At 38.0% G+C, this 24,344-nt stretch overlaps 2 protein-coding genes across 5 annotated transcripts; one reads left to right on the top strand and one right to left on the bottom strand.

Annotated features, from left to right (window-relative positions):
- Positions 1-1,811: 1,811 nt before the first annotated feature.
- On the bottom strand, positions 1,812-13,867 carry chdh (choline dehydrogenase). Of its 2 annotated transcripts, none has more exons than XM_034696359.1 (10): positions 13,750-13,867; positions 12,411-12,854; positions 12,031-12,261; positions 9,964-10,130; positions 8,592-8,743; positions 8,063-8,192; positions 7,053-7,187; positions 6,748-6,890; positions 5,156-5,258; positions 1,812-3,079 (listed from the first exon to the last, which is right to left on the bottom strand). In XM_034696359.1, exons 2-10 carry the CDS (start codon positions 12,827-12,829, stop codon positions 2,661-2,663), a joined length of 1,899 nt encoding a protein of 632 aa, XP_034552250.1. In that variant the 5' UTR covers positions 12,830-12,854; positions 13,750-13,867; the 3' UTR covers positions 1,812-2,660. The 2 variants fall into 2 exon arrangements, with proteins under 2 accessions (XP_034552250.1, XP_034552251.1); XM_034696360.1 differs by lacking the exon at positions 13,750-13,867 and adding an exon at positions 13,491-13,510.
- Positions 13,065-19,952, top strand: LOC117821839. 3 transcript variants are annotated; one of them, XM_034696362.1, is made up of 11 exons: positions 13,065-13,080; positions 13,989-14,073; positions 14,170-14,194; positions 16,511-16,624; positions 17,059-17,174; positions 17,305-17,437; positions 17,659-17,691; positions 17,790-17,807; positions 17,917-18,021; positions 18,692-18,972; positions 19,263-19,952. In XM_034696362.1, the coding sequence occupies exons 2-11, from the start codon at positions 14,005-14,007 to the stop codon at positions 19,632-19,634; spliced, it is 1,266 nt and encodes a 421-aa protein (XP_034552253.1). In that variant the 5' UTR covers positions 13,065-13,080; positions 13,989-14,004; the 3' UTR covers positions 19,635-19,952. The 3 variants fall into 3 exon arrangements, with proteins under 3 accessions (XP_034552253.1, XP_034552252.1, XP_034552254.1); XM_034696361.1 differs by lacking the exon at positions 13,065-13,080 and having other exon boundaries at positions 13,823-14,073; XM_034696363.1 differs by lacking the exons at positions 13,065-13,080; positions 14,170-14,194 and having other exon boundaries at positions 13,824-14,073.
- Positions 19,953-24,344: the final 4,392 nt, after the last annotated feature.

Below are 24,344 nucleotides of genomic sequence, written 5' to 3'. Positions count from 1 at the left end.
AAGCATTTTCAATTTTCATTTAGGTAATTATGGCCTTAGCTCAAAACTGTAAAAATACATGTTTTTAAATATTAGACTATTTCATTTAAAGTTTAAATGAAGAAGTATTCAAACAGCATTGCTACTGTTTATCTTTATGTCTAGTTCAGTACAAGCAACCATACTTCTAAGGAAGACTGCTGATAAGTCTAGAGAACAGTCTTCAACACCACAAGCATTGAGGCTGGTATCAGTGCATCAAGAGGCACCACCCACAGACGTCTTCAGGAAACCGGCTACCTATAGGAAAATAAATTTAGAGAGGACATCTCAAAAGTGTTTCATTTATGTCTCCTAGACAACAGTGAGATCTGTTTGAAAGCAAAATGAGACTATAGCTCATGTCTCCTGTTTCTCATTCTTGCCTTCAGAAAAAAGTTGCAAAATGCCTCAGCTTAGTCTCCCTTTCAGTTCAAAAGATCTCCTCAAAATCTGAAATGACTCTCAGGTATTTCTCAAGTGTTGTGATTCCTTTTGAGCTCAGGTGGAGAAATCAGGGAGCTCTCTCAATTGTCTCAATCTAACCTCATCCATTTGTTTTTGTCAGACTCAGTTTTTGGGTCTCAAGCTGAGCTCAGATGGAGCAAAGAAAGAGCCTGAGCTCATCTTTCCATGAACATTTATAGTGCCGAGGAAAATTAAGATTACAATGTAATTGTCCACAAACATACAATTCTCATTAAAACATTTGAACCACTTGCAAGATCAGCTATTTAGATGTCAAATGGTCTCTTCTTTGTCTTCACAATATGGTCCTTCCTTTACAAGTCTGTTTGAGAACAAAATAACTTCACAAAGATTTAGTGTATTTGAGAGAAATTGCAAAAGAAAGAGATTTCATACCAGGTATGACAGACGATATATTTAAAATATGGGCCGCAAAAGGGCTGACCAGATTTGGCCAGATTATTACAATTAAAGGGGTGGATTATTTTGGGCGCTGGTGGCCTAGCGGTCTAAGCGCCCCAAATACAGAAGCTACTAGTCCTTGTTGCAGGGGTCGCCGGTTCGATTCCCGGCCGGTCAACCATCTCCTGCATGTCTTCCCCCGCTCATTACTCCCCACGTTTCCTGTCTCTCTTCAGCTGTCCAGTCAAATAAAGGCAAAAGGAGAAACGAATTTGAAACTTGAATGAGGCTGAAGTGAGAATCTCAATTTTGTCTCCAGAGACTTAGAAGAGAAAGCCTTGAGCAGTACAATTTTCCTCTGGGTACAACTGTTATGAAACAGTGAGTGGTACTAAAAGTGTATGTATGCCAAAAAATCTGGTATAGCTCCTTTTTTTAAAAAAATCATGAACCACATGGGATTATGCAAATGTGGTTCAGTTTCAAATTCTACCCTCTGTGAGCTTATATTTGTTCATACTGTAGATGCTCAGTGCAAAGCACCTTCTAAATGTAAATGCATACCAATGAGCCAGCAGATCAAAAGTTCTTACTGTGAATCAAAGTGAGAAAGGTGGGGAATACAAAGTTTGTGACATAAATCGAGGTTCTTGTGAATGAAGTGGAGAAGGGAGCACATTTTGTTTGTTTCTTACAGCAGAAGGATCACAAATAAACTATAATTCTGAGAGTGAAACCACTGTGTAGCAGCATTCACATAGTCCTTCAGCAGTGCCAGTGCATTCATCAATCATCTTTGCACACTGGTGTCACTGCAGTGTTTACATGTTTACTTACCAGGATTATTTAGTTTAACAAACTCACAGTTTATTGGGCTTCAACAAATTGCATTGGAAGACAGTGAAACAAGACAAAAGGCTGAGTATTTTTGTAATTCTTTAAGCTTCTCTGTGATTTAATGTGTGAAAAAACTACAAGAACAGTTGAATCGAACAGTTAAATCTGCAAATTTTCAGGAAATTAGAGGTATGTTTTATCTGATGAAACGTAAATGACTATATAAAAAGCATTGCTCAGACTGCCTGTGGGCAAGTCAGGCAGCTGATCATTGGTCAGACAAGAGCAATAAAGGTTGTGCAAGATTTCGGCTAATAACTGAATGCAACTTGTAAAGCATTTAACACAGGTTGTAGCTGGTTTGATGTTTCACGAAATCCAGTCGTGTGACTAATGACGCATGGAAACATTCAAGTACCGTGTTATATGACTAGAAAACCAAGATAAGCCATTATCTCAGTATGAAATGTGGTAGAAATGTCTCATGTAAGGCAATGCTGGTTTCAATATTAGGTAAGCTGAGAGGTTTTCTATTGTCTGTTTTACACACACACTAGACAACTTTTAGATCTTAACTTACCACACACATAAGGACAGTTCCAACCAGTTTTCAACATTACAATCCTCTGAACACACAGGCGAGACGATTCCTTAGAACTGCTTAAAACTTTCAGTAACAATTTCACAGTGGTGATTCTACAGACAAGATCACACAGACACAAGATCTCACAGATCTGACCTAAAATTATTTAGTGCGGCCAGCCTTATGCAATTTTGCACTTTTTTAGAGTTCAAAGCATCCATATATACACAAAAAAAACCAAACCATAAAAGTACCATTATTTATACTCATTAAAGCAACACCATTCTGTTGCTGCCTGATAGTGTTATAACCCTTCTAAACATTTGCTTGTACCTCTCTTTGAGCACCTTGTTTATCTTTGAGTGTCCAGTGTTGGCGGTTGGTACACTGGTATTCCTGGATCAGCAAGAGAAGGGCGACCTCTGATAATGTCAGCAGCCTTCTCTGCCATCATGATGGTCGGAGCATTGAGGTTCCCGCTGACAATACTTGGCATGATGGAGGCGTCCACCACTCGCAAACGCTCCAGACCCAAAACACACGTGCTTGGGTCGACCACTGCTTTTGGGTCAGATGGTGACCCCATCTTGCAGGTGCAAGATGGGTGGTAGGCACTGTCCGCTTTACGGCGAACGAAGGCATCAATGTCAACATCAGACTGGGTATCTGGCCCAGGCTGGACTTCTGGGCCTCGGAATGCATCAAAGGCCTTCTGGGCAAAAATCTCTCTGCTGAGTTTGACACATTCTCTGAACTCCCACACATCTGTATCTATAGGAGAAAGTAGTCAATGATGAATATAGACATTAAAACAGGCTGTTTTTAAATAATTTAACTCTAGACTTTAACTCAAAACCACTTTTCAACATGATCAGCTGCCCTTGTAATAGATTTGAATATCTATCAAGTTATAATAATGCAGTCAGAATATACAGTTCTTAACATTTCAATAGTTCTTCAGAGGGAAGAAACAAAGCAAAACTTCAGGCAGTTAAACAAGAACTAGGCAGAGCACAGATGCTTTTCTCTCAGACTCAAAAGGAAGAATTATTCCACAGTGACCCACATCATTAAAAATATGCCTGAAGTATATCAAGCTTGTATGCAACAGTTTTTAATACATGACCTTGACAGAACAACTTACATGTGAAAAAGACTTAAGGAAAAAACTAGACCTTGAGACTGTGTCATTGTATAACAGAACTTTAACGAGACTATGTTGTTCATACAACCCTTGAGGTGAGAAGTTGATTTGTGTTTTTCATTATCTAGTTTTATCCCTTGACTTCGTTGTCTTTGCAATTCATGTCTAATTTTGATTTAGTGTGAGTAATTTCATTTTCTGGAGTCCTCATTTTAAAATAAATATTCATCTTTCTAGTCGTTATTCCCTTTCATACATATATATATTTTCTGTTTGTTAATGTTCTCAATTAAAAACAAAGGTAACACTTTCTATATATCCTGTCTCGAAAAAGCTTTATGACACTTATTAAACATTATAAGGCGCCTATAGTGCTGCATAATCAAAGTTATAAGAACAACTGATAATCTATAATTCTTTACAACAGTTATCATAACTCATTAAGATGAAAGTGTCTACAATGAATTATAATGTGTTATAGTGTGCATATAGTTAAAAGCATTCTTATATTTTCGAAATGCTTTAAAACAATAATTATCACTCACTAAAAGGCATTTCATAATGACTTATAAAGTTGGGTGTCAATACAACATATTTGCTGGCCACTAACTAAAAATTTGATAACTGAATAAAGATGGCGAGTGCTAATGCTAAAAATAGCACTAGAAATGCCATTCACTCTGTTAGCTACAGTTGAAACATGTGTTTTATACAACTTGTAAAGTAAGCTGATATATTTTACTTAACACAATTTTTTTGAGAAACTGTATGTTTTTGTTATTGTTGTAAAGCACTGTTAAATCTTTGTTTACTGTAAAAATGTGTTATTGGTTATTGCCATTTAAGGGCACAAGGTAAGAGCATATGCATTTTAATGCAAGTGTAGACATTTAATGTGATTTTCAATGAATTTATTTCATTACTATTTTGTATTGTTTGTTATTATTAGTATTATTGTTTGTTTTTGATTATTAGTGTTATTTCTGTAACAGCGGTTTTCTGAAACCTCAAATCACTATGTGCTTTCTATTAAATACATTTCATTGTTACTGTTTATGTGTCATTATCCTTTACTGCTATTCATAGAGAGTAAAATAAATATCTATAATTTTCAGTTCATTTATTTCATGGTCTACTAATCTATAATGGAAGCATGACTGTGAATATATGCTTGACTACTGATCTTAATTTATAGGTCAGGTTGTTATCGTGGAACTATTCGTTTGAACCTGAATTCTGTTGCACATTGGATCGCGTGCTACAGGCCTGTTAAAAGGAGCAAGACAAAACTGTTGCAAGCAGAAAATTGGAGCACCTTACGTCAGAGATTTTTATCTCCATGCACACAGCAAGTGCGGTGAGGCACCTGGGTGCTGCTAACAGAGTGGTGTAAGCAATATTTTCTGCTGCTGTTGGACTGAACTAAGAAATCACCTGTGGTGATAAAATTGAACTCTTGATGGAAAGCGGTATTTTGTTTTTATCCATCTAGAACCCTATGCTCCCAGAATACAGGCCTGAGCCTCCAGTTATCAGGCACCTCTCCTTTGAAAGGCTTAATACTTTCCTTTTTAATAAAGCTTTTAATTAGGGCTGGCTCAGGCTCGGACCAGCTCATATTTGTGCTGCTATAGGCTTAGACTGCCAGGGGAACCGGCACATTGATTGATTTCATACTTGCCAGTTCAGTGACTAAATCTTACCAGTGGAGAGATAGTTTGGCTGCAGAATTGGGTGATCTAGGGGACTGGTGCTCTTCAGCTTCATCCATCCAACACTAGTGCTTCTCATTGGTCCAACATGAACCTACAACAGAAACAGGAACACTAATGTCTAAAGTATGTTTCATGTTACCACTTAGATGGCATACACAGTGTACTGTTTAATACCACATGTTAGCATTAGATTAATCACAGCATAGCAATGGTAGGAAGGCATGGCCTCATGTCCAGAACAGAGATGTGAGAGTGGAAGAATAATTAAAGCTGCAAGCAGCATTGAATAGGCCCTTGTAAATTGAGGCACAATGTGGTGCAGTACATGCCAGATGAAAGACAATATAAGCAAACTTTTCCTGCATCCCGACGCATTTAATTGATATTTCCTTGGTCCTCTGTCAAACCAGAAGCAGTTGCAGGTCTGCCATGAGCTCTGCTGCTCAGAGGAGGGAGGGTCGAGGAGAGGGGAGGGAAATCGGATGACATATGAGCAAGGATACACAAGAGGAGCCTTAACAAATTGTTTTAACTGACAGACACATCCCTATATCAAATATCAGTCACTGATTTGACAATACAGCGCATGGGGCTTTAGTGAAACCTAACATCAACATAGTTTAAACACAGAGAGGAAGGACCTCAAAACAGACGCCAAGGGGTGCCTTGATACAGATCAGAAACATCTGTCACTTTCTAAACAGTCTGACTGCCTAACAGTCCCAAATTAAAGAGAGGATGACAAGGCTTGCAATTCTGAAGATCTTTTTTCATCCAAAACCATGATTTCTGTGGTATAAACAATATATTCAAAAAGTAAATATATATCAATCATACAGCAACAGGACTACTAACAATCAGAAATATCAACAAAACAGTTACTTCTTTAACTAATGTTTAACTGGAATGGATTAAAGAAATGCAGATAAATATGGATAAACAACATATCTTACATCCTCATGAATGCTTGAATGCATGGCAGGGGAAGTGGATGGAGATCTGAGAGATCTAGGTATAGGTTGGCAGACACACCTGTGACTGCAATCAATCTGGCAAGACACTTGATTGTAATGACTGCTTTGGTCTCCTGGGCCATCATTTACGCAGTGTGGAAAGAATTCAAATCACATCGTATTCTCTTTATTTGTTACCCTCTCAACCCCTGACACAAGTGTTCAGCAGGGGACCAAACCACTAAAATGTGGAAATATTAGATACCACAAGTTATACATACTTCTGTACCAGCTAAAGATAGTAGCCTTCCCTTATCCGGTGGTTCAGTCCTCTGGCTTGCTAGCTAATAGGTAGAGCTCCAACCGGCATGCATCACCTTACAGTGAATGAGTGAGTGTCCTTGTATGCGTGTGTGTGCTTGTGTGCGTGTGCATGTGTGACTGTTGTGTTGGTGTTTCATGAAACGCTAAATCTGATATTGGCACAGAATCTTTTTTTTTTGAGGACCAGTTGGTCAAGGACCAGAAATAAACAAGCTTAAAATCTGCCAATTCTGATCACCTGTCGATTGATCGGTGCACCTCTATCCAGTAGTTGTTAATCTGAACAAAAAGGACTACACTCACCTGATAAGCCTCTATCTGAGGGGTGACTCGTCCATGGTCAATGACCTGCGAAGGCAGGAAGTGAAACTGGATGTCAGGGTGCGTGACATGGGGTTGACCCCGAATGAATCCTCCACTCTCCAAGTGAGCTGTTGCTCCATACCCTAGAGGATAATTCCAGGGAAGGGAAATGATAATTGCATTTTTTTTATACAATTTGTTTTATTTAAAGAAAATTGGAAAGTTACTTGAACTATACTAAATGCTAATGTGCATCTGGGGGAGTTTCTGTGTTTTCATTTGAATGTGAAGGTGTCCTTGATTACCAGTGAACATGGAGAGCCATTCTAGGCCAATTTTGATCATGTGGAACGGTTTCTGGGCCTTGAACAGAGTGACTGGCTGAGTGCACTGCTGCTGGACATATAGCTCCAAATGATCCTGCAGGTTACTGCCAACACCTGAAAAATAACAAGAAAATTTGTTTTCATGTTTTCATAGTTATACAAACACAAACACCCACACACACACACACTATCACAGGGTTTTTCCAGGCTCAAACTGAGGCTGAGGTGGTTCTTCTTTCCTTACCCTGTGTATGTGTAGCGTGAGGTAAGTTTACTTGTTCTCCTTAGCTGTACTCTCATTTCACAGAACTATGATTTTAATATAATACAGGCATTCACAGTCTACATTATTTTGGAACTAAACATATTTTTTTGTGAGGTTATTCCCTAGAGACAGACCCCAGATCTCAAATACAGCAATTGGCATGTCAAACTGTTTACATAAACAGACTGCAGCATATTGGTATGAACTCTTACCTCTGTTTCCCTATGCCTCAGTGACTATTTATGGCAATAACATGCATTTACGTATTTGTACTTTAATAAAAAATGCTTTACACACTGTAACCAAGACTTTAGGGCACTGGACATTAAATGAATAATAGATAATAAGTAATAAATAAACATATTACACTCCAACCATACCAGAGAAAGAGAGAATGTGACAGACAGAAACACAGAGAGAAAGACCTACAAAGAGAATTTGAATACATATGAACATAGGTGCAGACACAAAACCAAAAGCTGGACTTAGATCATGGAGTCTGGTGTTGTTCTGTAGATTTTTCTCTTGAAAAAGTTTTCAGTTTCAAAATTGGATCTGTTGTCTTGGCTCTATTTTCAATTATAAATAGGGTTTAAAGTATTTTCAAACCATCAAAATCAGTTTTATTAATATTTTACACAGCCTCCAAACATTTTGGAGTTGGAGCTATATTGTCAGGAGTTCGTACCATGTTTGAAAGAGGCTCTGGTAAAAAAAAGTGTACCTGGTAAGTGCTGAATCACAGGAATACCAAGTTGTTTCAGGTCGTCTGCATTTCCCACCCCAGAAAGCATCAGGAGATGAGGGGAGTTGATGGCTCCCCCACTTAGTATTACTTCCTTATCTGCAAACACCTTAAAAAAAAAAGCAAAAGGAAGTAATTTGAGTATATTGACTGAGAGACAGATTTGGTGTCCTGGTCTCCAAAAATATACCCTGACACCAGCACTGCTTCATTACCACCAGGGCCCAAATATCATTTTTCAAAATGTGAAATAGGGGGGTGGGGGTGGGGGGGGTTGTTGGTATACTTAAACATACTGTGACAGGTTTTAACTGCTTAAAAAACAGACTAAAATCACTTATGTGCCCTGATGATCTACAAAAGCCAACCAGACTGCAAGAAAATTGACTTTTTCTGTATAGTTATTCTATTTCCTGTCACCATTGCCACAAGGTTGGTGTTTGACAGAGGACCATCATCATGGGTCAATGACAATTTCTCAACATGTCTAAAAGCTCCCTAAAATTACCTTTTTTTTCTGTCCATTCTGAATGTACTCTACACCCACTGCAGTGTTTCCTTCAAAAAGGATCTTGGTGGTTAGGCAGCGAACCTCAGTCTTCAGGTTTGGTCGACTCAAGACAGGTCTCAGGTACGCACTGGCTGTACTCCACCTCTTTCCTGAACAGATATGAGCAGTGTTTTTAATATAATGGCCCTGAAGGTTATAAAAAAATATTTCAGGAATAAGCAAAATATCACAAAATACAAGGGACTTCAAGAAAAAACATTTCACATAACATAACATCATTTGGAAAACAAGGCATTGCCCAAAACACAGCATTTCACAAGACACACCATATCACAAAAAAATGTATATGCACAATATATAATGACATTTCAGACTATGGAAAGATGGGAAAATGCTTTTTTTTTTAATGTTTTCAGACACAGGGATTGAAGACAAAAAAAAATTGACTCAAAAGTTGTTGTAATTTTTAAAAAGTTACAAAAGACCTCCCTACAGATGCTCTCAATATGTTGAATGGTGTTTAAAATCAATGACATAAAACAGATCCCAGCTATTTACATTACAGTAAGTATGTAGAGTTGTCTGAAACAACATAAATTATTTAGTTTTATTATGCGCAGAAACAGCCATTTGGATCCTACTCCATAGCTTCATTTGTAAAAACCATGCTACAATACCCAGTCCCAGGCAAAATGAAGACTTATAAGAAAGTTTCAGAGTGACTGATAGCGGGTTCCAATTACTATAATAACACTCATTGTCACCTGCAGTAGGGTAGTTGTTGCTGTGCTACATCAATCCATTGTGTTAAAGTATGTTGCTCAGTCAGATAATGTGTCCGGGAGCAGTGCACTCCATGGTTATTTTCATCTGACTGCAGGCCGCTCTAAAAAACATAGAAACGGGGGCTCAATCGATACCACTTCAATATGTGGAGAATCATTCACCTGAGAAAGCTGTCACTCTGTCTGTCACTATGTACCTGAGAGCTTACATCAGGCTTCAATTTTAAGTGACCATAGTTTTGTTTATAGATCTGAAACAGAAATCTCTGCTACTGCAGAACTAAAAAGGAACGGGGGTCTTTGGTTCTCCCCAAAAACAAGCAAGAAGTATTTTATATCTTATGTAATTTCAGGCTTTTGTTAAATATTGTTGTTTTTTTTTAGGCAATGTATTTCTGCTTTCAGAAAGCTTTTTTTCTGATTATGCGAGGGGTTGATGAACAGTCGCTTTTTTTAAGTGTTATGTTTTTTTTTTTTTTTGTGTCCCTATGTTTTCTCCAATGCTGCTGTGCTTTGTGAAATGCAGTGTGGCTTTCTACAATGTCCTGTTTTCATCTTTGGGGCCACTAACAGTTTCCTCAAACCTTTATTAATGGTCATGTCCATCCAACCCAGACCCTCTTGCTGGAACCCATTCATGTCATCAGTAAAGGGGTATCCAGCCTGCTGCCCTGCCTCAATAAAAGCCTTGTGAAGGGGATGGTTGGTCTTCCCTCTGGACACATGGAGGGGCCCATTTCCTCCTCTGTACCTGCAGCACACAAAATAAATAATGTGTTACAGTGGCAAGAGCTAATCCGTTTTAATGTTAAACATACCTGTTTGTGAGAATAACATTAAGGTGATCAATAATAAATATTGTAAAAGTATTGGAGATTGTATTATCAGCAGAACTGAGGGTGAAGATAAACGTACATATCACATTACTTGGATCCAGGGTTCTCAGTTAGCCTTTAACCAGCATTTATTTTGCTAGACTGCAACAATGCACTCCAGAGGCTGATCAAAAAAACAACATCATTCTGCATTCTTCATTCTGCATCCTGCTATACATTTTTTCAGTCACCATCATCTTTTCCAATCCTAAATGGAACTACTAAACTACAACTACTTCTACTAAACACATTTGTGGTCAAGATAGCCATGTATTTTAGATTATAATGTGCATTAAATAAAAATGATTTTATTATTAAACTGTTATTTTTTTTAATCAAATGCAAAAAACAACAACATGATATTGGCATTATAAACTGAAAAGCACCATTCGACCACTATTTTATCCAATGGATGTATAGAAAGCAAGAGAAACTACCATTACCTCTCATTACCCAATTTCAATCCATCAGCACAAAACTATGGTCAAGGGCTTGCCAACCTGTCAACATCCTTGTTTTGTGGCCTACGCCCCTCCGACACGAAACAAAAGCACAAGCTACTGGGACACTCTCTATAGCTAAATATGATGGTATCTATGATGAAGACAAGGGGATGCAGCTACAACAAAATGTGGGAAAGTATTTACTCTTGGGTGCAGCCAGTGGACGGCAATTCCCAGACAATTTTGTGCAAGATTTTTACATCAATTGGTCATGGAGGAGAATAAGACTTCATGGACTCACAAGAAAGGGAAAAGGGAAATGTCAATCTGTAGATACATTTCTAATGAAACCGAAAGAGGATTGCCAAACAATAATGTATCAAAGCTGCTAAAAGAAAGGACATTTATCGCACATTGCAATCATACAGGTCAGCAGACTGTGGTAGTTCAACCCCTCAAGACCTCAAGACACAGAATCCATCTGGTGACATCTCATGTGAGTTGTACCTCTGTGTCATTTTATTTTACACATTTAAGTTGACATAGTTTGAGAGTTAACGAGAACAAGCACTTAACTTTACAAAGTTGCTGAACATCGATAGATGCATCGAAGCAAACTATATCATAATAACTGTGAAACTTCAACTGTCCTTTCTATGCAAAATGAGAGCCCAATGTACAACCTTTACAGCATATGTGACCAAATCAACCTGTAGGAAAGCAATGTTGTTGATATTTCTAAGCCAAAAGATTCAACACAAATATTTTGTTTTGAGGGTTGGATGGACACTATATATAAATCTAAACTACTTCTTGGCATCGCAGTGACATGTCACACATTGTCCGACACAAACGTACTCTTTGTCCCACATTTGGCTTGTTGGCACCTGGTCACCCTACTTTCATGGAGTACAGTCCATGCAACAAAGATATGATATTCTGTTATAAGTTCATACTTAAAAGGTACTATGTTGTGAACTGTACTGTAAACTGGCTACTTATGGCTAGTACTTTGTGTTGGTTTGCAGGCTGTGCATTTACTTCAAACTACTAACACTGCTAACCACTGTCAATTGAAACAGGGTGAGTTACAAACATTTGATGGATAATAAAAAGGAAAATTATCAGCACATTCAGTCTGTAGATGTCCTGCAAATCTCCTTAAATGTCATTTATTTAGCTCTGAGTAGCTTGTGAAGTCCATTCATCCGTGGTGAGTGAAATGCACTCTGCTTGCTTGAGGCTCTGTGTAACTTTAGCCTGGAAATAGAGTTAACTAAAGCAAATAAAACATGAGTCTTTGCATTAAACACAAAACACAAAACAAAAATACCTGTTTTCACCAAGCTCATGGCATTGAGCCTTCCTAAAGTAAGGAAGACAGTGCTCGTAGTCCCAGCCCTTAGCTCCCTCTCTCTGCCAGCGGTTGTAGTCTTCAGCATGCCCGCGGATGTACACCATTGCATTGAGTGAGGATGACCCACCCCACACACGGCCCCTTGGCCAGTACATCACTCGATCATTCATATGAGCCTGAGGTAAAGTATGGTAGTACCAGTTGTACCTAAAGAGCAATGAAAAGAAAAACACTAAGATATTGTCAAGAAACCAAAATCAGGTTATTATATAACAACAATTTCACACTTTATTTATTTCTGATTTCTACTTTTTGTCAAAAATAGAAATGTAGATGCTATAGCGTAACTACTGTACTTGTCATCACAGAGGTTATAGGTCAATGCAGCTGGCATGTGGATCTTCCATGAAAGTCGCAAGCTGCCAAGCAACATGTCCTTAGGCCCAGCTTCCAGCAGCAGCACAGACTCGTGGTTATCTTCACTGAGACGGTTGGCAAGAACACAGCCTGCTGAGCCTGCCCCAACAACGATGTAACTATAAGAAGGTGTTTTCTGATCGGCCGTGGGTGATGACTTATTCCAATGTGCAGCTTTGATACTGAAGCATCTGTAATAGTTGAAGTTCAATGAGAAGAACGGGCCAATGTCTCTGTTCCTTTGGATAACTTTACATGGTCTCAGTGATGTGAGGCACATTCTATTTGACGTGAGTCCCTGCCAGGTCTCTGTTGCAACCCTTCGGGCTCCACGAGCTGATGCAGGAAAAAGCAACATCCTGAGTTCGGGAAGGGGTCATTCACTGGAATTACAACAAAACACATTAAAAAAGACACTTGAGGGGCAGACTAAATGGTAAAATATGATATTTGAGTGAATTCAATTCATTGCATATGTCTTACTGACAGTCTAAATGTCCTCTTTGCAGACTGTGACCTACAGAGCGGCCTTTTCTTTTCTTTTTTAAATTTAATTTAAAATCATTCCTTGACATTGGTTTTCTTTTAGCCATCATGATTCACTTATTGGTGATGATATTTTTCTTTCTCTTCTTTGACTTGATCCATGATGTGATAAATCAAGGTTCCCATTTCTAAATTTGGTTGGGCAATCAGGAAAAGTATTGGTCAGAGCTTTTCTAGTACTGCATTCTGACTTATTGATTCTGCCTGTGAAGATTTATCCTGTCACGTCTTACCAGCTTCCAAAGAAATGTAGTAGTATTGGGCTAGAGAGTAAGGGGGAAATATTGCGTCTGAGTGTATCGAGACCATATGAAAACGGTTTAACACCAAATGTCTATTTCGCAACCTCTTGTTTAGTCAGCTCAACAGTTTAAAAGTCCAAGGTCTTACATATCGGTCTGCAAACTTAGGTTACTTTCACAATTAATGAAATGACTTTACGCGCACTGATTAATTCGTGCACAATTACACACCTTGGCTGTGAGACACGTTAAAACGTACATTTCGTCCACGTAACAGATATACATTTAAGGACTTAACCATTACGCTGCCAGCATTTACTATTAATGTCCAAAGTTCAGTCGTCTGCAGTTTACATCAGGAAATGAAAATAACGCTTGAATAACATTATGCAATCTAATACCGAGTTGATGCCACTGTGTCATTTAATCCAAAACTGACCAAAGAACCTTTTTGAATGTGTGGATTCTGTATGAAAGACTCAGATCTTACCGTTGTTTCGCACTGAAACTCAACTTCAGTCAACAGAATAACGGAAATCGTCAGAGCGCGAGGCGGGGCTTGTGGGGCTGTGCTTCTCAACAAACAACTCAAAGTTTCAGTGTTGGATCAATTCAACAAGTACACCTCTCTCAGGAGTACCACTCACCTGCACCAGTTAGTTTAACACATCCCGAGAATTCAAAGGAGTACACTCATTGATTTTTCTTTTCTTTTCGATCTCTATTTAGGACAACTGGAATAAACATGATAGAAGTAACACTGATTATGTTCTGCATTATTCCACTGGGGACCATAGTGACTGCAAATGAAATTGTAAGTAAACCATATTTACCATCAAGCGAGCCACTCCTTGTTTTAGTGTAAAATAAAGTTGGACTAAGTTGATATGTTTCTCGAATTTCTTTGCAGAAAGTGGAGTGTCGTATATTCGATGGTATGTCATGATCTCTGTTATTCATGAAATGGGAAAACTGACTATTGTTGTCAGTTCTCCCAAAGTGGTTTACTGCTCTAAAAGATGCTTATTAGGTAAAATAGGCTGCAAAGTCAGAACTAATGCTGTTCAAAAACACATCAAAGGCCAAATACATGAAGAGTTCATTTGCAAAAACAGAAAACTCAGTATTTATACATTTTCCAAAAACATATTTCTTTTTGTATATAGATTCCTAATAAAGTAACATTTTCAAGATACCTCTGATTAGTAAAGTCATTTTGACTTAGTCAAAGCCACCCAACCCCAGTAGATTGATCATACCAAAAGCCAGTATTAGAAAAAATATGTTTTTTGAAACATTTTTTTTATTTTTCAAAAGTGAGTTAACTGTTTTTGCAAATTAACTCTTCACATGCAACAACGAAGATGTGCTGCAAATAACGTGCTGCAGAAGAGAATGCTGAAAAATCTTCAAACCATGCTCAATCAAAATTAACAAATGCAACAGAAAAAAAAAGCAGCCTAATCAAATTCATGAATTGCTCTTTGCCCCTTGGTGTTGCTCAGTCTATCTGTATTTTAATGAAATGTATTCTGTGGAGAAGATAGATTACAAAGGATATATGAAAAACCAAGCATCCAAAATAAGTCAGGCAGTGGCGTACTCAGACTGTTTGAGGAGCAGGAGCGAAAACAAAAAAAAAAGCGGCACCTCCTTTCAAACCCCTGTACTCCCAGTTCAGGGTGAATTTAAATATATTCAGGCAGTGGTAACAAGAAGGGGTTCTGAGGGTCCTCCCCCAGAAATATTGTAGCATTTAACTGTAATTCCCTACATTCTGGTGAATATTTATGTATGTTTATTGTGGGGAAAATTGAATTATGAAAAAAAGAAAACACAAAACTGTTTCTTTATTTCTATATCATTGTTTATATTACAAAATTAACATAACAAACCATAATTCACTACAAGGGCATCCAGAGGGCACTTTTTTTTACGCTTTATACATTCGAGGGTCATTAAGAGGGATTTTTTTTTTTTTTTTTACATTTTAAACATATTAGGGGCAGCCAGAGGGCACTTTTTCATGCATTTTCCACTGGAAGAGCACCCAAGAAGGCACATTTTAATGTTTTATCTACTACAGTGGAATCCAAGAGGGCACTTAACCACTTAGAGTTTCTCTATCAAATTTGCCCAGGAAACCCTGGAGACCCAGGTCTTGCTCTTTAGTTAAATGTGTGAGGCACTTTTTAGAAGACTTGTTTGTGGTGGTGCAGCAAATTTGACTTTTGACGAAATGTCTTGCCCTGAAAATTGAAATTGTTGCGACTTAGGTGTTCATTATCACATTTGCTAAAAATGTCATGGTCATTTTATGGGTCCTTGCTTGTATACATCTATTTTTGAAATTTGAATCATTTCACACTGCCATCTACTGACAAAAGGAAGTTACTGCCTCTGTATTATCAGGTTAAAACTCCTGCCTGGCTGGCTAAATTGCACTCAGATTTTATCAAGTATATTCTAAGACAATTACCTTGCCCACCTAAGAAGCTTATGGTCTATGTTTAATAATATATTCAACCTTCATTTAGCAGGTATGTCCCACTGACATCAGATAACTCTTTTCCAATGGACAAATATTTTTCACATTGTGTATAAGGGCCAGCACCATTATATCAGAAAACAGATATAACAAAACACTGCCCATCTCCGTACGTCTCCATCCCATGCCCACCCCAGGTAAATAGACAACAACAAATATACATATATGCTATATATATATAAAAGAAGAAGAAGGAAAAAAGTCATTACATTTGCAGCCTATGAGAATGCAGTGCAAGTGCACACACCTTAAAACACAAGCAAAGTGTGTATAAAACAAAGCAAGATTTGGGGATCTTGAACCTCCTCCGCACCCAAGCTGTGACATCACTCAGTCAACCTGGCTAAGAGCATATTTTTTTTAAGTGTAAAATAAATCATTAAAGTATGTTTTTTTTAAATAGTTGAAAAGATTGTGAACATTTTAAAGCAAAATTACAGTTATTACTTATTTCTCTGACTATGATTTAGTCATCATCTTCTGAAAAGGGTGTATGTAATGATTAGAGAACAGTTTCTGTAGCATAAAGCATGCAGAAGGTGAAGCACAACAAAAATGAATGCAGAAGAGAAATTGTTACAGCAAGTTAACCTGTTGACAACTGAAGAACTGTAAATATCAGACTAAAGCTCTAAGAATAATAATGCAGAAAATATCAGTGTGAACATTGCACAGTGAGTACTACTGTTATCTCTTGTTCTAGATGATCCTTCCACTGATGATAACTCTCCATCTTTCTTGGCGGCCTTGGAATTACAACTGGTGACATTTAGAGGACATGATATGTTGAACATAAGCTGGGCAATCAACATTGATGGTAGGATCTATCACTTTAGATGGTACCCATTTGTAATCTTTTAAACCCCATTTATAATATTGACTGTTACCAAAATATTACCAAATAAATGTGAAAATAATATTGCATTTTTCACTGGAATGTATATATTTAACTTTTAAAAAGTATCATGCTGATAAGAGCTCATTATATTTATAAGAAATTTTCCCTTTTTTAATTTGAGCCTCTTATGTGTAGTGACACATTAAAGGGTAATGCTTGCTAGGAGGAAGCTGTACAATTCTTGCTGAGAAGTTTCAAAATGTTAATGTAAGCTGTTGTCCAAGTTAGATAAAAAGCAAAAAAAAAAAGGTTGAATTTCTAGGACGGATGAGATAGGGTTAACAGAACATCACTTGATGACTCATCTATGTTTGAGGGCCCATGCTGTTTCTGCAAATTTTGTCTTTCTTCAGCAAGTACTAAATATCTGACAGCCACTCGGATTGTCACCACTTGGGATATATACCATTGTGAATACAACCCACCTTTTGCCAAGGCCCTGAAGGCAAACCTTACTTGGCCAAAGCAGGTATCATAGATGGAATTATGTGCAGATTTCAGTACTTAATTGTTTTGACAGCACAAGTAAGACATTGTGTATACACCAACCTGCATGTAAAAAACTAATTCAATGCATGTATTTTTCTTTTTAAATCTAGAAATGGTTTCATTTTTTGATAATGGCCAGCAATGGCTTTATCTCCATCCAGGCTGCCAATATCCCTCTGCCTGCGATCGGGAGTGGAGAATATTACAGCATTGTTACAATTAAATTACCATTGCCAAAAGACGGTAAGTTTATTTCTTAAGTATTTATCATTTTGATAACCAGCAACAGTGTTTCAAAAAGCACAGGAAGGCAAAAGTTCATAATTCAAATTTTCGTTTGTAAAAAAAAAAAAAATGTTTTTAAAGGACAAATATTTTATACAGCTGTTGGCGTGTTTTTGCACAGGCAGTTTGATGCAAAAATAGTTTTGGTGTTAACATTGTCTTTCCTGTTTTCCTAACAGATGAGAAACCGAAAAATACTCCACTTCCTATGGGTTAGAAGCGTATTTGTTTTTAAATATGTGTCTGTTAATTCATGTATGAAACTTTATGACAAGCTGGTTATTCCATCTGTTCTTCATTTTTAAAACAGTTGATTTCCCAACCCCTGGTAAGATTTTACTGTAACTTAAACAGCATTATACATACATTGACCGAGTGACAATCTCAAAGTAATTGTATTTAGTACAAAGGAGTGTGTTTTTTGTTTGTCTGTGTAGATGGAGAGAAAGCTGTCCCTCATGTTTCAATCCTCACCAATATAGTTGTGGCCATTTTGGGATTCCTGGCCTGTTTGATGATCCTGAGTTTCTGCTACATTATCTGTAAGTAAATCAATACTAAACTATACATTTAGTAGAAATGTAGTAGAAGCCAAAATTGTAGAAAAAAGATGGAGATCATTCTAAAATTAATCAATGCTTGAATTTTTATTGTGAAATTACTGTACCAGCAGACATGTACCTTTGTCCAAAGTTGCAGGCTTTTTAGACCAAAAAGAAACATCTTAACAAAAAGTATTTTAACCTGCTTAAAGGGACATTGTCATCACATTGCAATGAGCTTAACTTTAACTCAATCAATCAATCAATCAATCAATCAATCAATCAATCAATCAATCAATCAATCAATCAATCAATCAATCAATCAATCAATCTTTATTTGTATAGTGCCAAATCACAACAAACGTTATATCAAAAAGCTTTTACAAACAGAGCAGTTCTAGACCATACTGTTAAATTATTAACAAAGACCCAACATCAAGACAGGATACAATCCAGTCCCCTCTTCCTGACAGGACTCAATCTTATCTCATCTTAACCATCTCATCTTGCACCTTGCCCTGCATCATAAAGTAACCAAACCTCTTAGAATTAAGAGTTGGATGAAAGAAGGACTGTAGCTTATCAAGCTTGGCTCTTCTGAAGCTGAATAAAATCAAATGTTTATCACTGGTGCTTGGTTCTCCTTCTGACTGTTCTTTTTACTGTCCAGATAAAAGCTTTGGGGCCAACTTAGCATTGTCATTGGGCTTCAAGAGGTGTCCACCCCCCTTGTTACCTGTTCCTGTCCTTGTGGTGTATCCTGCTGAGAATGCAGACTTCCAGAGGGCCGTGGTGGCCCTGGCAGAGTTTCTTCAGTGGCAGGGGGGCTGTAGCATAGCCGTCGACTTTTGGCAGCAGAGCAAGATTGCAGAACTGGGGCTAATGTGTTGGCTGACAGAGCAGGTCAAGGCTGCCAATCGAGTGCTCATTGTCTGCCCACAGAGGAAGATTGTAAGTGGTGTGTTATTTGTTTCTTGCTTTCTGATTAAGAGTTATTTTAGTGCTGATCTTTTTTATTCTTTATTGGTTATGCAATATCAAATATATGAGAGAATAAGACCAACTGAATCTCACAACTAGGATTTTATTGTGTCACACTTGTGACACTAAGCACCTTCTATATCATTTATAAAAACAGTTCATGCCAAGACAAGCCACTGATAAATAGTTAGTGCATGTGATATATTCATCTCTTCAAAATGTCAAATAATCCACAGCAGAACTCTCCTCTCTTCTCTTAGCCTCTTTCATATTCAAGCCATTCTCCAAACTACTGCTTCCCAACACTCCCCATCTCAGCAGCAACTCAAGACCTTTACCCCTTGGTTCTCAACATGGTGATGAGCAATGCAAAAAGCTCCAAAGACTTGGCTAAATTCTGGGTCGTGCAACTAGGCAACCAGCTACAAGATAAGAAGTCGGGTGATCTGGCACCAGAATTGGGGGCCTGCAAGACTTTTTATGTGATGAAAGACTTGAACAAGCTATGCAGACGTCTTCATGAGCACAGGCACGACAACAAAAAAATCTCAGCTCAGATCTCAAGACCATGGATAGCCCACAGTGAGAAGAGCGCAATGATGTTGAAGGAAGCAGTAGAAAAGATAAATTGACATTAGTCAGAATTTTCAGCTATCTCCTTCTTCAGACTTTCATCTCAAAAAACAATTTTTTAACGGCTATGTGATTAAAGACGGTGTGCATTTTTTGTTTCTGCTTTTTGAACTCTTGCTATTTGATTAAAAATACAAGTATGTCGAGAAATTCTTAAATCTTTATGTATTTCAATTTGCTAAAACATCTACAGTATGTACAGGAAAACACACAACTATTGATACAAAACTAACAAAAAGATGATTTAATGTCCCTGCATGACACTCACAGTCTAGTGAGATTTGTTCTGTTATTTTCACAAGTTCATTTTAAAACTGAGTGGTTCAATAAAATAAAATAAAATGACAAAAAATGTGGAAACACTTCCTCACAAACCTTGCATTACAACCAAACATGTCAAATAAGGGTAAGTTACCAAGGGGCATCCCCTCTTTGAATTGAATTAACTGGTAGGGTTTCTGGAGCGCTTTTAAAAAAAAATATATATATATACACATTCCAGATGAACATTTGAAACTAAGTTGTCTGTGCTTGGAGTAACTTAGTTGCTGTTTTTATTCCATGGTATAGTAGTAGAGATTTCAAGTAATGGTTTCTAGATAAACACGATGTAACAGAATAACCCCTATGTATTCTTCACAGCATTTATGTATAGTGAAAATACAACGTTGTGAGATATTTTAAGAAGTACTTTGAATACTTAAGTATTTTTAAAAGAAGTACTTCAGTACTTTAACTCAAGTAATAACCTGACAGAGCAACTTTCACTTGTATTGGAGTAATATTTGACCAGGAGGATCTATACCAGAAGCCCTCAATAGGCGCCCCGCGTGCCGCATCCGGCCCACCGGTCGCCTATTTGTGGCTGTTACTGGGTCACTTAGAGTCCACTGCTGTGTGTGCAATTTTTAACTTTAACTTTCGTTTATGGAGCAGTTCATATTGGCACTTTGCCACAACATTTTCTATTGAATAGATGGTGAAAAATCGTCTGTGGCCACCTTTGAGAAGATGCTGAAAACTTGTCCAAAATTGTTTTGTTTTGTCTTTTTGATGATTACAGTTCAGTCAGACAACTCACGTTTACTTAATAAGTTTATTGCAGCATACAGTATTGTGTTTGGCGTGTGGGCTCCGCTTCATTACTCCTCGTAGATTATTTAAATGCAGACATTAGGAGCAATGAGATAGGACTAACCCCCTTGGAGCCCGCAGGTGGAAGCCGGGGAGGAGGTGGGGACGAACTTCACACAGAACTGAGCAGAACAGCAGGAGCGCTGCAAGCAGAGGCAGAGACAGGGAGACTTGCCGTTTAAATAGACCGCCGAATGAGGATGTTGAGATCAGCTGATGGAGAGGTGGTGACGTGTCAGTATGATGAGCGCGGCTCGAGTTGTCTGCCTGAACTAGCTTGCAGGCGGCGCTCCATTAATGAAATGGTTAGATTTAGGCCAGATTTAACCAGGATATTTGCTTTTGCAACAGGACACATGACACCTATCATGCATTACATTTAATTTTTGGCTTAGAGCTATTGTGAGGAACTTTCAATTTGTGTCAATTCAGCCCCCTCAAGTGGACAAAACAGTCTCTCCTGATCTTGTCCTATGAGAAATGATGTTTTTTAACCAAAAAAATAACAACCTTCTTTTTTCATATATTTCTTTTTGGAAAATGTGAAACAAAACTATTTTGGCAGTGTTCTGTTCATACCTTTTGTGACACGTACAAAAAATGATATAGAAATGATGAATCTTCTCGCTGATGGTTGTGTTTGCCTTTGTAGTTCAGAAAGAGGCATCAGTGTTAATTTCAGTCTATTTTATTATTTATTATTTATATTATTATATTCTATTTATTTATTTATTATTTTTTATATTTTTTCCCTTTAATGAGAGCAATACAGTGGCTCATAGTCAACATTGAAATAATGACTTTCCACAGACAAGATTTTAAATACTGTTTAAATATTACTTTTGAGATACGGCTTCACAATAATCACTTTAGCCCTTCTTTTTACTCCTTAAATGGACAATTTCTTCAAACAAAAATGTGTTTTCTGACATGTTGATGTTGTCAACTGTATTTTAGTCCATTAAAAACTGGTTGATATTAGGTTGAAACCTGTATTACTCTATTACTAATCTTAACTATACATATAACACTGTATATAATTACCATTCTTTGAAAAAACATATTTGAACAGAGCTTTATAGAAGGTGAACCAATGCAAGGTTCTTCATTTTAGACACTGCATAAGATCCCTGAAGAAGGGTTGTAGATAAGACCAGTAGATGTTTTTGATGCCATAATATAATTAGCTATGCAACAGCTATATGATTCACTCCTATTGTTTTATATCTGTACCTCCATCAAGATGTTACAACCTCATTTCTTTTCATTTATGATCTCATTCACAGCATAATATAAACAGTTATTCCAGAAAAAAATCCTGAAAATGTCTCAGAGGTCATACAAGAAATTCTCAATTCTTGAAACAATCTTCCTTTTTTTTTAGTTTTAGTAGTTTTAATTTCCAGGAATCCCTGACATTTTATTACCCAGAATCTTGAGCTAATATCTAAATTCAATGCAGATTAAAGGCATTGTGAGGAATGTTCATGTTTTGTTGAATCTTGTGACTTCTATGGACAAAATCTGTATCAATTATTCAGTATGAAATCTGAATTTCCCATGAGCACCAGCATCAACTGTTGTAAAGATGTGGCTCCTGCTAAATCGTGCATTTGTTGTGGAAGCAAATGAATGAATACAGATCTTCTGTTTGATACTTTGGACTTTTTGCAGGATGCAGTGTGACAAGGTAATGTATTGATTTAGTGACGTAAAATGATTGACTGTAACTAACAATGACCAAACTTTGATTTGTTCTGGTTCTGTTTGCTTGAGTTCGGATCTGGTAAGGTTCTCATACGGTTCTGGTTCGGTTCTGGCATGATTCGGTTCGGTTCTGGTTCAGTTCTGGTATCGTTCGGTCCGGTTCTGGTTCGGTTCTGGTTCGGTTCTGGTTCCGTTCTAGTACGATTCTGGGACGGTTCTGGGACGGTTCTGGTTTTGGTCTGGTTCGGTTCTGGTTGGGTTCTGGCATGATTCGGTTCTGGTTCGGTTCTGGTTCGGTTCTGGTTCGGTTCTGGTTCGGTTCTGGTATCGTTCGGTCCGGTTCTGGTTCGGTTCTGGTTCCGTTCTAGTACGGTTCTGGGACGGTTCTGGTTCGGTTCTGGTTGGGTTCTGGTTCTGGTCTGGTTCGGGTATGGTTAGGGTCTTGTTGGGTTTGGTTAGGTTTGGATTGGTTTGGTTCTGGTTTGGTTCTGGTTCATTTCTGGTACAGTTCTGGTTCGGGTCTGGTTCGGTTCTGTTTCGGTTCTCGTTGGGTTTGGTTGGGTTTGGTTGGGTTTGGTTCTGGTTCTGGTCCCTAACCCTAACCCTAACCCTAATCCTAACCTAACCCTAATCCTAAACCTAACCCTATTCCTAACCCTAACCCTAATCCTAAACCTAACCCTAACCCAACCCTAACCCTAACCCTAGTCCTAACCTAACCCTAACCCTAATCCTAAACCTAACCCTAATTCTAACCCCAACCCTAACCCTAACCCTAATCCTAACCCTAACACTAATCTTAACCCTAACCCTAATCATGACCCCAAACCTAATCCTAACCCTAATCCTAACCCTAACACCAACCCTAATCCCAACCCTAACCCTATCCCTAATCCTAAACCTAACCCTAATCCTAACCCTAACACTAATCCTTACCCTAACCCTAATCCTAAACCTAACCCTAATTCTAACCCTAACCCTAATCATAACCCTAACCCTAATCCTAAACCTAATCCTAACCCTAATCATGACCCCAAACCTAATCCTAACCGTAACCCTAACCCTAACCCTAATCCCAACCCTAACCCTAACCCTAATCCTAACCCTAACACTAATCCTTACCCTAACCCTAACCCTAATCCTAAACCTAAACCTAATCCTAACCCTAATCATGACCCCAAACCTAATCACAACCCTAATCCTAACCCTAACACCAACACTAATCCTTACTCTAACCCTAACCCTAATCCTAAACCTAACCCTAATTCTAACCCTAACCCTAATCATAACCCTAACCCTAAACCCTAACTCTAACCCTAACCATAACCCTAATCCTAACCTTAACCCTAATCATAACCCTAACCCTAATCCTAACCCTAACCCTGACCCTAATCATAACCCTAACCCCAACTCTAATCCTTACCTAACCCTAACCCTAATTTTAACCCTAACCCTAATCCTAACCCTAACCCTAATCCCAACCCTAACCTTAATCATAATCATAATCATAACCCTAACCCTAATCATAACCTTAACCCTAACCCCTAACCCTAAACCCTAACTCTAACCCTAACCCTAATCACAACCCTAACCCTAATCCTAATCCTAACCCTAATCCTAACCCTAATCATGACCCCAAACCTAATCCCAACCCTAATCCTAAACCTAACCCTAATCCTAACCCCTAACCCTAAAACCTAACTCTAACCCTAACCCTAATCACAACCCTAACCCTAATCCTAATCCTAAACCTAATCCTAACCCTAATCATGACCCCAAACCTAATCCTAACCCTAATCATGACCCCAAACCTAATCCTAACCCTAATCCTAACCCTAACCCTAACCCTAATCCTAACCCTAACACTA

The sequence above is a fragment of the Notolabrus celidotus genome, chromosome 11 (genome assembly GCF_009762535.1).
Source record: "Notolabrus celidotus isolate fNotCel1 chromosome 11, fNotCel1.pri, whole genome shotgun sequence".
NCBI classification, from domain to species: Eukaryota; Metazoa; Chordata; class Actinopteri; order Labriformes; family Labridae; genus Notolabrus; species Notolabrus celidotus.
Note: the sequence above shows the minus strand (reverse complement) of the source record. Positions and strands in the feature narration are given on the sequence as shown.